Raw genomic sequence first — 14,496 nt, 5'->3', positions numbered from 1 at the left:
TGTTCATTTCATTCATGGATGATGTACAATTCTAAAATGTACTGTTTCACCAGTTTCAGCACAGACAATAATTTGATATCTTTTGATATCATCATTTTCTACAAGGTTTTTACTGAGACATGTATGGATAATTATTTTTCCTTTGGGCCCCATACGCCCTCTTCTGGACATAACAAATAACTGCATGACACTGTCCACCAAACTTCAGTAAGGCAGTTAAACTAATGACAAGACTAATTTGTTGGTAAGTTGTTAGTAGAACATGAACTTGGTAACTAATTAAGACATCAATTTAAACAAAAATCAGCTGTCTCTGAGAGGGATCTTTTAAGTCAATTGCTAAATGCACAATATACATCTCGAGGCTCGATTTGTCAAATACTTGCATGTCCTTTTTGCGTTTGGATTTTATTTTTGTGCAGCTTGCTGTTTGTCTCTACTTAGAGGCTTACTTCCAGTGCCATTTTAACAGCCGAAATAAATATGCCTCAACATTAACAAATGGCAGTGAATGTGTCACATGATTCAATAGATGCTGGAGTGTCGTGCAGTGCATTACATGGTGGGTAATAGCTGATGCAAATGGTTCACATTTTCTGCTTCACCTTATCAGTGTGGAGCATAGAAGTCCAAGATGGCCTCATGGGGCTTCTCTTCATTTAGAAGCAAAAATAGGGCTGATGAAGTGGTATGTTAGCAGCGGTGCAGAGCCCAATACTCACATAATCACAGCGTTACAGCCCAGAAGCAACTCTTGTTTTTAGATACAAAATTTCAAAGAATCTCAACGGCTCTCAAATAAACCGTACTAAATATAGCACATTATGACAACAAATCAATGCATTTACCTTGTAGATGATGGACTTTGCATTAAGAAAGAAAAGCTCAATAGTGGCATTGTCCTTCAGGTAGGATATACTCTCTATGTAGAATCTGAAAACACAGAAAGAGAAACCTCAATATATCTGCCACAATAAATGGAACAATGACAGTGGTTGACCTTGAATACCATGATAAACCTTATAAAACCCATAAGGAAGATTTGCGATGTACAATGTGTTTGCTCCACAAACAGGAATAAGTACAGATTTAACATGCAGACGTGACAGAAATAGTGCAATGACCAAAGTGACCAGAGGGGGGCACACCATACCAAAGGCTGATCGGAAGTGCATGTCCTCTCTCTCTCTCTCTCTCTCTCTCTCAATCTCTCTCTCTCTCTCTCTCTCTCTCTCTCTCTCTCTCTCTCTCTCTCTCTCTCTCTCACCATGGTGCCTGACCATGATGAACTGTTAGTCCACAATCTGAATATGCACGCACATGTGCAAACACGCACTCACACACATACAGTCCCCAGCAAATAGAATGTGCACATGATGCACTTGACACATTGTCTACCTCTCTGCTTCATCAGCAGTGATTCCACACACACACACACACACACTGGAAAGAGAGAAGCACAGTAACCCACTTCTGGCAGAGTGGTGAGCAGGGAACTAACATAATAATGCAGTCTAAATTTAGCCCATGAATGCATACAAAGCCAGAGGGGAGCTTGGATGATACAGTAGGAAGCTGTTCACTGCAAGCTCCACTCTGGTGGAAACGTATATCAAAAGATGCTATATGGTGCAGATGCTCTCATGTGTCCCCTGACATATCTTTTCTAGTCCCCACCGTGGATTGTGCATAAAATTGCACCGTAAAGTCACATGTATCCACACACACGATAAACACTCTCAGTATGACTTGATAAATCTCTGCGAATAGGTCATAAAGTGACCTAAGCACATGTTCTGATGAACACACTTGAATGAATGTGCTCATCTGTGTGCATTAGAGTGTGTGTAGGTATTGAGTGAAAGAGATTGTAGAAGGATCAATATTGGAGGGCGTAAATCACGTTATCCATTGAGCTGCAAGAGAGAAAGAGGAACCTTGTCAATATTCAGTGTGAACATTTAATTAAAGCCACTGTGCTGATGAGACATACACACGCTGCCAGCACAGCGGCAAGCATGCAAAAAGACACCCACTGAATCAACAGGGGGTGGGCATCTGCCTAGCATTTATTGGTAACACACAAATACCACATAAATATATGACGTACACAAAAACCCCTACACCCTGAAAACCTTTCATTGTGTTAATGAAACTAATATGCTTGGACAGATAATGGATTCAGGCCTGACATTTGGGCTGATTGTTGTTCCAATAGAGTGCTGAATCTATGCATGTGTGTGTGGTTACATGTACTGTATCTTAAGCCTGTTTACACAGCTTGTTCAGGGTGGGAATGTTGCATCCTAATGCCACCTCAATATTCTGTGTAAAACGAATGAAAACAGAATGTTAGGGCGACGTCTTTCTGACGCAACTGAGGTAATCACAGAGCTGGATCGATACATGTGTGAAAGTGGGCGCTGGTGAGACTCGGACACATCATCCCTCCGATTCAGAAACACTTGCATGCTATGTAAAATCACAAATGCGAGCAGAATAATACAAACTTGCATTAAGCTTCTTCTTAATGACAGTATAACAGAACCTCTGTGTAAAAAGGGGCTTTAGAAGTGTGGTGGTGGGTCTGAGTGTGCGAGGCAGAGTGAGGGGGGTGGGAGTAGCAGTGGTGCAGTCAGTGTGACATTTGGAGAGATTGAGGTTAGAGATTGGGCTGAACTGCACGAGAGGGGGGGTTTAAAGCCTCCAAATGGTGTTAAAGTTCATGATGTCACAGCAGTGCTACCAACATCCTCAAACACCTATTAGTCTATGCAAATACACACAGAGTGACCCCCACCCTGATCGCCCCACCGCCATTACAGACACAAACACACAGTTGTTTTATACGGTTCTATGGCTGACCTAAGATAAAGACAGGGGCAATTAAATAAGTCAGCACCAGACGTCATCAGTTTAACTCATCTGAAATGTTGGAGATGGCCAAAACAGGAGTAATACCAACTATATACAGTATATACTGTATTTATCTCACTTTATTTGATAGTATCGCTGTCACATTCTACAGCAATGCCATTACCCACAAAATAGAATGAACAATGGATGTATGTGCTACACGTATGATTTGGGTACGGCCGACTCATTGTGGCATTATTTGAGCCGTGTTGTAAATGTCAGCTGGAAATGACTGCTCACTCACATTGTTTGGAAGCGCTAATGCTTGTCACGTTGCCATGTGTGTTGCTAACCAAGTTTCAGTCCCTAGTGTGTATATGACATCATTGAGATATGTTGGGGACAGAGAGCATCCGCTGGACCCGAAACAAAGCCTTGTCTTTTCCTTTCAGGGTCTCACTGAAAGTCCCAGTGTGTGCGTGCGAGTGAATGTGTGATTGTGTGTTCTGGGGCAGAGACTGTGTTGGGAGGGCTGAGCGTTTTCATTTGAGGCTAAGAAAGATCAGAAAATCTGTTCTCAGGTCAGGTGCCTTTTTCTTTCTTATTCAAAAGCCTATTCAAGCACCCTTACATGCAAACAACAAAAAAACACACACACAAGCATGCACTCTGTATTATCACATATATACACTAATGATCCAGTGCCTGTGTATGAGCCAAGAGTGTTTTATATATGAGCGGAGTCATTGTAAGATGAGTACAAAAGGCTGGGAGAGGAGTGTGGGATTGTGTTCATTACTCTGTCACAACAGGTCATAGAAATGTTGGCTTCTAACTGAGGACATGATTTTAAGGAGCATATTAGCTCCATCCATACTAACACACCTGAAAAGGTTTATCACATGACAATTAATTTACATGAGTCATGCATGTGTGGGTGTAAACAGTCCACTCTGCAGTTGGTTGCTCAGCTCAGGAAAATATATCAATAAGAAACAGCAATGATGAGAAGTGAGACCAGGGATTTCTTTGCTTGATTAGTCTTGTATCGCTTTGCTAACCCATACTTTCATTTAGAAACGATTAGTCTTGTATCGCTTTGCTAACCCATACTTTCATTTGTGGTGGACGCCGGTTATGTTTTAAAACTAAAATGTATTGGTGTGGGCGTTGCCTAATATACCAAGATTAATAGTTATAGCATACTGAAAGGGTATCATCACATTTTGGTTTAAACACAAGGATATTTTCTATCCTATAAACATGACATCATTACAAGTGAACCCTCTACATTTGACTGCAACTGTTGTTTGTTTAAGTGTGTCAACATAAAAATGTACAGCTCTAGCGTAAACAAGTTATGATTCTTCTCTTCCTATGGGGAAGCATTCTGCCCCCATGTTTTGAGTATGGCACTTTGCCATTAAGCCATGTGATGGGATTTGCATGCACGGCATACTGATGAGGTCTCAGAGGCTCATGATTGGCTGAGAGGCCCTGTGGCGGGAGTTAAACACTGGGGTCAAAGCAATTTCAAAGGAGCCTGTCATAACTAACCTTGTTAATCTGTTCCCATTACCAAATTACTGCGTGTGCGTTTACACAAATACACACTGATGCACTCTCTCCATATTTCTCTCTCTCCCACACACATTCAAACACCATCAATGATAAGAGGATAGGTGTACATGAGGTGATTTAGTGACTGAAGAAAAAAAAGACTCACCTGACACAAAAGTAGAGGACAATAGGACCAGACTTCTTGGGAAACTCATGTTCTAATACCCTGCGGTCCAACTGCAGCCAACTAAAATGGCCCCTGATGAGACAAAGGAGGAAAAACAATCAGTGCTTTCATCCAGAGATGTCTGAATACAACAAGGCCATACAAAAAATATTTCCTTCTCAATACTTTCTATTTTTGTTTTTGTGTAACCATTCATTCCCTTCCCTTCTATTCCCCCCCACATCTCTGCCCCTCCTTTAATTTCTCTCTGCCCTCTCCAACAGAGGAAAACTGCAGAGACAGCTTGTCACCCTGGTAACCCTGCATGGTATCCTGAGCAACTGAGCAACATCTCTCTCCAAGTCGCCCTCCTTCTGTCTCTCCCTCCATTTTTTCTCCCTTCGTACAGTCTCTTTGACCACTGAGCACTCAGAGCTGAGGCGTCTGCTCTCCACGGGAACACCTTACAAATCCAGACGCTGTAGAATTAGCCCTGGGGGACAAAGACTGCATAGCTGATATTGCTTTGCTGGACTGACACTTGCTACAGAATGTGTCACAGCTGTGTAAATGCCACAGAGCAAAGGCTATTCTTGCTTGACATCATCAGGTCCACGAGATGAAACAAAAAATAGAGACATGGCGGTGGTGGAAATGTTTGCCTGTATGTAAATCATTCGTATGCGTGCATGACTTGTTCTGGGCTATCATGCTGTGGTGCTTATATCTTTCTAGGTCACATAACACAGTAAAGCAAATTTGAATGTCAGTTTTGCATTTCAAGCCCAGTTCTGAAAACGAGCCTCCTGGCAGTCACAGCCTCACAACCTTTTGCTAGCCCAGAGCAAGACAATCATAGCCTCATCCAAACATCACGCCCTGTTACAACCCTTTACCTTTCATCTGTAAGTGAAAAAGAAGTGAAATCCACACATGTATACTAGGTAGGTGAGATAAAAGTGAATATTTTTCATCAAACAGCTATTTCCTACCTAAATCAGGCTGCACAGACAACAACAAACACAGTAAGTCAATAGAACCACACCGCAAATTCCTCAGGATAAAAACAGGACAAAATAAAATAAAAATGTCTTTTGTCCAGTTTTGAAATTTCATCATTAATGCTACAAAGGTCAATTATGGGCACTTGGAGTTTAAGAGGTCGTAAATCTTAAATTATAAACCCAAAACCAAAGGCAATTACACTTGGCTGTGTCTTTTTTAAGTAACTGAAAATTAAGCCTGCTGTTCCACATTATGTCTGACAGAGAATCCTCCTCAGCTTCGATTTCTCTAACTCTGTCTATAATGACAGCAGCACTGATGGAGGTGTCAGTGACACTGCAAGAAACCAAGATGTTCTCTGGTTTTGTGAGATTAAAGAAACACATCCGACATGTTCCTGTGAACTCCACTCTTGTGATCTTTTTTCCTTTGTTTACCAGGGTCAGCAGTGACAAACCCATTCCAGTAAACAAGATAAATTCAAGAAACAGTTCTGGGCTATTGAGAGACATCGCGTGCACTGCAGTTTTTAAACTCACGTTTCGTCTGTGTATGCGATTCCAAAGTACTCCTTCTCCTTGAGGTTGAAGTGAGAGGCCACGAGATCCAGCAAATCCTTTGCCATCAGCTTGGGCTGCAAAGAGACAGACATGTTAGCATTGCTCTATTTATTGGGATTGCATGTATCTGTTATTACTTGTCTTGTTTGAGTGTAGTGGTTTATCATACTGCAGTTTAATTGGAACAAGTACATGTGGTGGAGTTTTAATGTATTCTTTCAGCTATTGATTTAATGCAATGACTAAGCATTCTGACAAACACCGTTGAAAAGAGTAAGAGAGGAGAGAGAGCCTGCGAGAAAGATGGATGGAGTGTGGGGATGTTGCTGACAGTGCAGGTACCCTGCCCTTCCCCTCCCTCTCTCCTTTCCAACTCTCTGACCCACACCTCTACTGCAGAGTCATGGCTCTGGGCTGAATGACGGTACTGCAGGGAGAGGGCTGTGCAGCTAGCACAAGAGCTTGCTAGCTAGTTGATGTTGTGGAATACTGTCCGTGCAATATAGTGTATGTGACGACAGGCTCCATTCATCACATCGCTCAGAGCATCTCAAAGCAGAGGCCAGGGACTGCTGCCATATGCTGTTGGTTTGTGACATCCTGAGTAGCAGCACGCCCCACCCTGAGGTTAACCATGGGTGTGCCTTGCCGCCTACATTTTCATCACACACACGCAAATCATGCATATATGCACACACAAGCCCATATACCGAATGCATACAGCCCTATCAAAACAAGTAAGGGAAACACATGTGGTGTGCCATGCACAAACAGGATTGTGAGGGAAAAGAGGAAAACATACTGTGTGCAAACACATACAAACACACGTAGACAGTAGAGGGTGTGGTGTGTGAGTATTTAAATGATGGAGTATTTCATCCAGAATATAAAGCAAGGTCATAGAGCACTCCTGTAGAACACACACATAGCTACAGTCCGGTGCGTACATTCTTAATAATCTTCCCCTGAGGTCCTGAGGTGTGCGCTCACTTCACAGCTGCAACTTTAGGGACAGAAGCTAGAAGAGCTATTTAAAGACAAGGAGGTGATGTCATGCAGACAGCAAGCGCACACACACACATGCATCTCCAGTGACCTAGATCTCATATAAGCATGACGCCTACAGTGATCCTGCTGCACAAAGAGGAACTGGAGAGAGCAGAAGCAATAGAGCAAACTCGAGGGGGAGCGAACATATAGGTTGAGTGTGTCTTATGACATTTGAATGTACCAGACTTATAAACCAGGGATACTGTGCTCAATAATTGTGTTGCTATGTCCCTTTGAAGTATCTCTGCTACAGTCAAATACATATTTAGAGAGAATCATAACACAGAAAAAGATCAGGAACATGTTAAGGTTGTAATTATTCTATGGTAACGTTTACTTGAGATTATCACGAGAAGTGATTATAGAGCTGACCATAACAGTGTTTAAAGTCCTGATCCGTCTCACTCACTCAAATTGGTAGTCACATCCCTAAAAGCTCTTCCTGGCTCTGTTGTTTCTCCAAATGGGACTGCAGCCATTCACGAGAGCAACACAAGACCTCTTTGAAGTGCTCAAAACATTTTAGATGTGGAAATTTTAGGTCTAGTAACAGGCAATCTTTATAGCATTAGTAGTAATAGGTGTTTTGGTTCAGTCTGAAGCACGTTGCAGTGGTGGTCTCTTATTACCACAAAGCAGCAGTCAGCTGCCTTGGCACCACTATCAATTAAACAACATCATCTGTGCCGCCAAAGCATATCAAACAATGAGGCGGCAGATAGGGACGCGAACAGTAAACCCTTGCAAAGATGATGTGGAGATAAAACCAGAATTACCACCTCATGGTCGTATCCCTAGGTCAACCAGTCAAGTTGAAGGAAATATGGTCACAATCCTTTCTGTTTCTGAGTTATGGTGTTTTCAAATAGTTTCTGCATAACATTGTGATATCACAGTGAAGTTGACCTTTGACATTTTGCATATGAAATGTCATCACCACATAATTTTATCCAATGACACATTTATCTGAAAATTAGACATAATTAGCCAATTAATTCTGTGCACGTTGAGTTATGGACAACAGTGTGTTCTGTGACCTTGACCTTTGACTGTAACATTGTAATCAGGTCATCCTTGAATCCAAGTGGACGTCTGTGGCAGATGTAATTACTTCTGTCTGTTCCCAAGTTCCCATGTCACAGTCACCTCGACTGTAACCTCTAAAATCAGTCCAAGTTTGTGCCAAATTTGAAAAAATTCCTGAGATAGTGCCTCAACGATAATGGGATGGCCATACATACAAATACACGTATAAGGACGGCCATAGCTGTTGCCAAAGTAGAAGCATTATAAATCCCAGATATACTGTTGAATATCAGAAGCGCATGACTGAAGATGAGAAAGAACAAGGAAAGGATTTCTTTCCACGACATTGTTATGAATACCAAGCAGAATGTAAAAATCACATGGGCTCTACTGGGTTGTATAATTCAATTTGATTCTCTTCAAGTGACGACTCCCCTCACATGCACACACACACGTGCACACACATCCTAACAAGGCACACTGTCTGTGAGATGGCAGATACCTAACACAAGTGGAAGATACCGAGAGCAATAAATATTGTGAATGACAGGTATTATACAAGTAATATGGCACAATAAACACAATAATAGTGAGACAATCCAGACACATCCGGACTACGCAGACACATAGACACACACACACAGTACGGAGCCAACTATCAGACAGTAAAACTCTCTGCTGGCTCAGACAGCATTATTGCTAATAGACATTTACCCTGTGCCTCCTCAGCAGCACAGGTAATTAACAGCGTAAGAATTACAGAGAGGGGCAAGTGAGGAGAAGACATACTAGAATAAACCTGCAGACAAGTGACAAACACTCAACAACTTGCAAGGCCGGCAGAAAGTCATGCCCTAATCTCTGCAAACAGCTAGTCAGGCACTTGGTGCCTTCAGGCCCTGGGTTGTTCAGATTTATGGTGGCAGTCGTTAACAGTCCAAGGATGGGTAAGTAAACATTTTTAGTCATATGCTTCTCATTAATTTTTCACTATTTTGCCCCTTAAAGTCTGGTTTTAATATTTTAACTAATGCTTATTATGTTGTAGTGCTTAACCTTTATAGTAATTCACCAGGCACCTTATAGTTAAATTAAATCTTTTACCTACGCCAAGGAAGGGATATTTTTGTCTGCGTTTAATGGTTTGCTCGTTAGGAAGCAGGATAAAAACTACTAAATTAATTACCACAAAACTTTGTTGGAGCATGTGGTATGGGTCAGGAAAAAATATGTTGATTTCTCAGAGAATAATTCATGGATCTTAATGAAAAATCTGCCATGTTTAGTGCACTGAGATTTATTAGCATGTGCAGTTTGGTGCAGATTCAATTAAAAATCCAGATTTAAATGTGGCTGCATAGGTGGACTGTTGTGTCCGTCTATTTTAGTTCCCAACATAAAGTCATTCAAATTAACACTGGCATGGAGGCTCAATACCCTGTTCATGCTTTACCCTACATCACACCAGCCCCAGGGAGCGATAGCCATTTGATTGACATATCTTCACACGGTGGTGAATTTGGTGGTTAGCTTCAATCTTTACAACCTGGCTCCATAGGAGCCTTCTGGCACATGGTTCTCTGCCAATGAGGCAGTACTCCATAAACAAACCACATAGGACATGCAATCAATGGTAGGAGGAGGAGAGGCACGAGGAAGAGGAAAGGGTGAACAGCACTTTTGGGATTAAACAGCTGGTCAGTGTTATAAATCAGTTACAGAGGTGAGATCCAGTCTCTAGGAGGGCGAGCTGGCTGGTGCAGTTGGAGTGGAGACAGGAACTGTGAATAAGAGCCTCGACAGGACAACCTTGACCACAGTGCTGTTGAATTATCAGTGGAGACATAAAGTAGCCCAGTGGAGCGTGTTATACTGGATATACACTGCCTTATTAATAAAAAATACAAATCATCCCTTCAAGAAACTCATTTTTTGGAAATGGGCAGAGGATGTGACTGCTTCTTAGAAGACTGGAAAACTAAGAATAACACTGTAATTCTCTGTGGTCCTACTAACAACTCACTGGCTCTTTGTACATCCGCACAGCGGAGAGAAACGAGGACAGCGCTAGAAAAAGAAAGAGAGCAGTTTCCTTATTTAGACGACAGTGATTTGTTAAAAACATCCCATTTTCTGGCCTTTGCTGATGTCTTCTCACGTGCTAATAACATTGCCATGCTTGCATATGTTATGTGGTAAACAGATAAGATTTTCTCAATAGCAGCTTGATTGCAATAAAATAATGTTTTCATTTAACCTTACAACAGTTTATTTGTGTTTATTTCCTTGTCATTCCTGATGGACAAAAGCATGAATAATGCATGGGAGAGAGAGGATGGGTGAATGAGGAGGTACGGAGATCCAAGCTGTCTACTCTAATTTGTTTTCATTTCAAAATACTGTTCAAACAAAAATGATTTACAGGAAGTAGATTGTCTATTATGGAGGTGAAAATGCAAGGAATGAAGAACAGCATATTAAAAGTAAGTTCTTCGCTTGGACTGATGACGAGGTGAAACTGTTACTGATAGCAAACATTAGTAATGTCATGTTTCATTCACCACTTGTAGTAGAGTAGTGACTGATAAGACCCAATCGGGAAGTGAACATGGAGGTCATTGTTTCCAAATGTCTCAGTTACTCCATCCAGCATAAAAATATAACCTGTGTGTCAACAGGGGTAGTATAGTGTTTCCAAAGTCTGGGATTAACAGGATAGAGTAGGATGGCTAGCAGATGTAAATGTAGCTAAATTGATAAAAAACGGATTAAAAATTAAAATGTGAACGTAGCCTTGGATGGAGACAGTCAGTATTAAGCAGGTGAAGGCAAGCAAGACGCTGAGTGACAATTCAAGACATAGAGGGTGAAGAGTGGAAAGTCAGAGAGATGGAGAGGGAAAGAGAGGAGAGACCAGATAGAAGTACTAATTTGAAAGAGAGCATCAGTTTTGACACAGTAATCAAATCAGAAAGTCAGCAGACCTATCCTCGGCTTTCCCTTCCATTTTCTCTTCTCTATTCTCATCCCTTTAGGATCATCTCCTGTCTCTCCACTCCTGAGCTCTTTCTCTCTCCCTCTCAAGCCCCAGAGTTTCTGAATCAATCTTTCTATTCTCTGCTTGCTCCTCTTCTCCTGTTCCAGGGTAATTACCTTCCTTTGTCTTTCTCCCTTTCCAGAGGAATCGGGTAATGGACAGACCCAAGAGGAGCTTCGGGGTGAGGAAGAGTTGAATGAGCTACTTAGAAAAACACTTCTGTAAAACTAAAAATCCCAATCTTATGTAATAAGTGTCATAAAATACTTTATGTTCCCATTAACTGTGACAACAGAAAGCAGAAGATAGCACACCTACAGTCACAAAGAGCTGGCTGAAAGAGTAAGGGTATGAAATTGCAAACAAAGGAGAGACTAGTTTGTTGTAGGTGCTGCTGCTGCTGCCTTTGACCTGCTGGGAGGATTCAAGGCTGAATGTAGAAGGAGAAGGACATCATGCTGACATACTGACACCAGACATGCAGGGAAAGAGACAAACAGGCAGACAAGTAGGTATATAGACAGATAGATGATTATGTAATGATTACAGAAAGTTGGGGAATGAAAGATAAACATGAGCTTAGGGTAAAAGTTTTAGCTGGTAGGACTGCAAGTCCGGGCAAGAGCTGCTGCACCCATGCCTGTGTGGGATTTTGTGTATGTGCAGAGAGATCAGGTGAGCATCAAGAAAGTGCAAAGTCACCTCCTGCTGACCAAATTCCCCTCGGTCAGCAGTAATTCATTCCCTGAGGACACCAGACATCACTTCTCCCTCGCCCTAAAGAAATGAGCATCTGCAAAGAGAGAGGGAAGAAGGAGAGGAAAGAGTGAGAGACTCACCTGTACAAGGAGTTCCAGCTTCCTGTCGTCAAGGAGATGGACCTGACATCGCCTCCCCTCTGTCATCTAAGAAACAAAGAAAAAAAAGAAAACAGATGTTAGTTTATCGTGTAAATTGTAAATTTTCATATTACACTAAAACATATCAGAAGCAGTCTTTTGTATGGATATCCACTGCTGCCAAACATGAAGAAAACTACTTAAATGTACAAATAACTGCACGCTTCCCAGGTATGGGAGTTTGGCTGTATAGCAAGCTTGGTGTGAGCATGTCTGCATATGTCTTAACAAGAACAGCAGAGCTAACTACACACGATGAGCCAGTAGAGCCAGTGTCCTGCACATCTTGCTTCCTTTGACATTTCGAATATTCCTCCATGAGCAGAAAATCCATTATCCATCAGTGCAATGACCACAGCAACTGAGGCTGCCTTCTGACAGTGTTCACGCCAGTGTTTGTCTGAGTTGTTGATGCAAGGTTTGCAGAACTGAGCTGCAAAAAAACCTGTTAATATCTGTCTGCCTGGCTCTTCTGTAAACACTGAGGCAGGTGCAGTGACGAAAACAGTCAACTGTGGGAAATTTGCATCACATGCACACAAGTTAGATGAAACACTGTGAAAGTTTGCCACTGCACGTTCGAAGGAACAGAAGACTAAGGTTATAAAAAATCACAACACTTTCTAGAAGAGGCGCACAAACTGTGTTCAGCATATAGAGTGTTTGTGTGTGTGTATGTTATGGTGTTTCCAGCACATGTGGAGTTTCTCCACAATTAAACAGGAAGCGGGGACCCTGAGGAACACAAACACCCCCTTGGCTCCTCCCACTTCCCTCGCATCTGGGAGATGGGGGAAGGTGGGTGATGTGTGTCTGTGTGTGTGTGTGTGTGTGTGTGTGTGTGTGTGTGTGTGCGTGGGTGTGTAAATGGGTGGGGTGAAGGGGTAAGAAATGTTGGAGAAGACGGAGACAGACGGGGGTAGACACACACGCTCATTGTCCAACATTCGATGAGAAACTCCCATCAAAGCACAGATGCCATAAACATGAGCACAAGCACAACCGGTTTGTAACTCTTCACCATGAGAAGGATCATATTGGCCACCTGAGGCTCTGGCAATTTGGTATGGGTGTGTCCACAACATGAGTATAATATACACCTACTTTCTCACATGCAGCTCGGGCCAACTGGCATTGAGGTGGCGGGCTGGGGGTGAGAGTTTAACAGAGAGACGATGAAAAAGTGAAGAAATCGAGAGGGGCAGGAGGGAGAGTTTCTTTTCCACGGTCATCCCAGTGTGAACTCTGAATGTGTGTGTGTGCGTGCATGTGGAGCTTCTAGCTACTTTGAAGGATTCGGTTTACCCTCCCACTCACCATTGATCTCCTGTGGTTTTGAGGGTTTAGATTGGGTGCACCTGTGCACACAGTCCGTAACACACACACACACACTTTTTTCCAGCATTGCCCTTTGTTTTCATCTCTCGTCTCGGAGTTACATTACAACTCCGTCTTTATATTGTATACAGTGATTTTAATTACTACCATGACTATTGTGTAGTAGCTCAGTGGTGCAAATAGGATTGATTATAACCAAATAAAAGTGATATAAGAACCCTGATTTGGCAAATATATACTCAAAGTCACTAATCTGGATGTAAATACTATCTGAAAGCATTTGCTGGCTGAACTAAACCGAAATCTAATCTGTGGTATTATCATCATTGAGCCTGGACATAAGATGGGAGACTAAATACAGACAAAACATCTCACTAAAGAACCTTGTCTGCAGTTCAAACTGCAATGCAGCCAGACACACACACACACACACAAATACACACACTGGCACTGGGACTCTGCTTGAGGCTACTGGGAATACAACAAACCTTAACGTCAAGGTAACAAATCATTGCCTGCAGGCTAAAACAAGGGCAGCTCAATCTGGCAGACAGACTCTCACTGGTTTGAGTCTTAAAATTCACTTTGTGGTATTGGACGCATGCTGCTGGGTTTCTACCCACCACAAAATCAAATGTACTGGAGGTTCTAAGAATAGCTGGTGGAGTAAAACATAATAAAACTGCAATATTTCAAGTTAAAGCAGATATGTATTTACAGTGAGTCACTGGATCTATCCACAGCAGCACACAGATGCCCTGATGCATGTTGTAAACTTTCTATTATGATGTTGAAAACCCCCTCACCACCTCCCTGTTCTGTGTGATTCATGCATGTTGGTCCTCCAGCAGCATTTCGCGAGCAGTCAGGTCTGAATCGGCCTAACCTCGCTCCATCCTCAGGCCTGACTCACCGGAGACCACAGCAGGCAGAATTGAGGAGATGAAAATGAAGACTGTGAGCTGACACTACAGTGTGAGGCGGCCATGTTCACACCGG

General features: G+C 42.3%; 1 protein-coding gene across 11 annotated transcripts in view; it reads right to left on the bottom strand.

Moving 5' to 3' along the window:
* frmd4a (FERM domain containing 4A) overlaps positions 1 to 14,496 on the bottom strand; it is an 84,847-nt gene that overhangs the window by 22,731 nt on the left and 47,620 nt on the right. For all 11 annotated transcript variants that reach the window (XM_069529241.1, XM_069529237.1, XM_069529240.1 and 8 more), the window contains exons 2-5: positions 12,100 to 12,165; positions 6,127 to 6,221; positions 4,583 to 4,675; positions 849 to 933 (exon numbers count right to left, since the gene is read on the bottom strand). In XM_069529241.1, the coding sequence (XP_069385342.1) occupies positions 849 to 933; positions 4,583 to 4,675; positions 6,127 to 6,221; positions 12,100 to 12,165 (339 nt within the window). The remainder of the gene's footprint in view (positions 1 to 848; positions 934 to 4,582; positions 4,676 to 6,126; positions 6,222 to 12,099; positions 12,166 to 14,496) is intronic.

This window comes from Paralichthys olivaceus, chromosome 7 (genome assembly GCF_024713975.1).
Source record: "Paralichthys olivaceus isolate ysfri-2021 chromosome 7, ASM2471397v2, whole genome shotgun sequence".
Classification (NCBI taxonomy): Eukaryota; Metazoa; Chordata; class Actinopteri; order Pleuronectiformes; family Paralichthyidae; genus Paralichthys; species Paralichthys olivaceus.
Note: the sequence above shows the minus strand (reverse complement) of the source record. Positions and strands in the feature narration are given on the sequence as shown.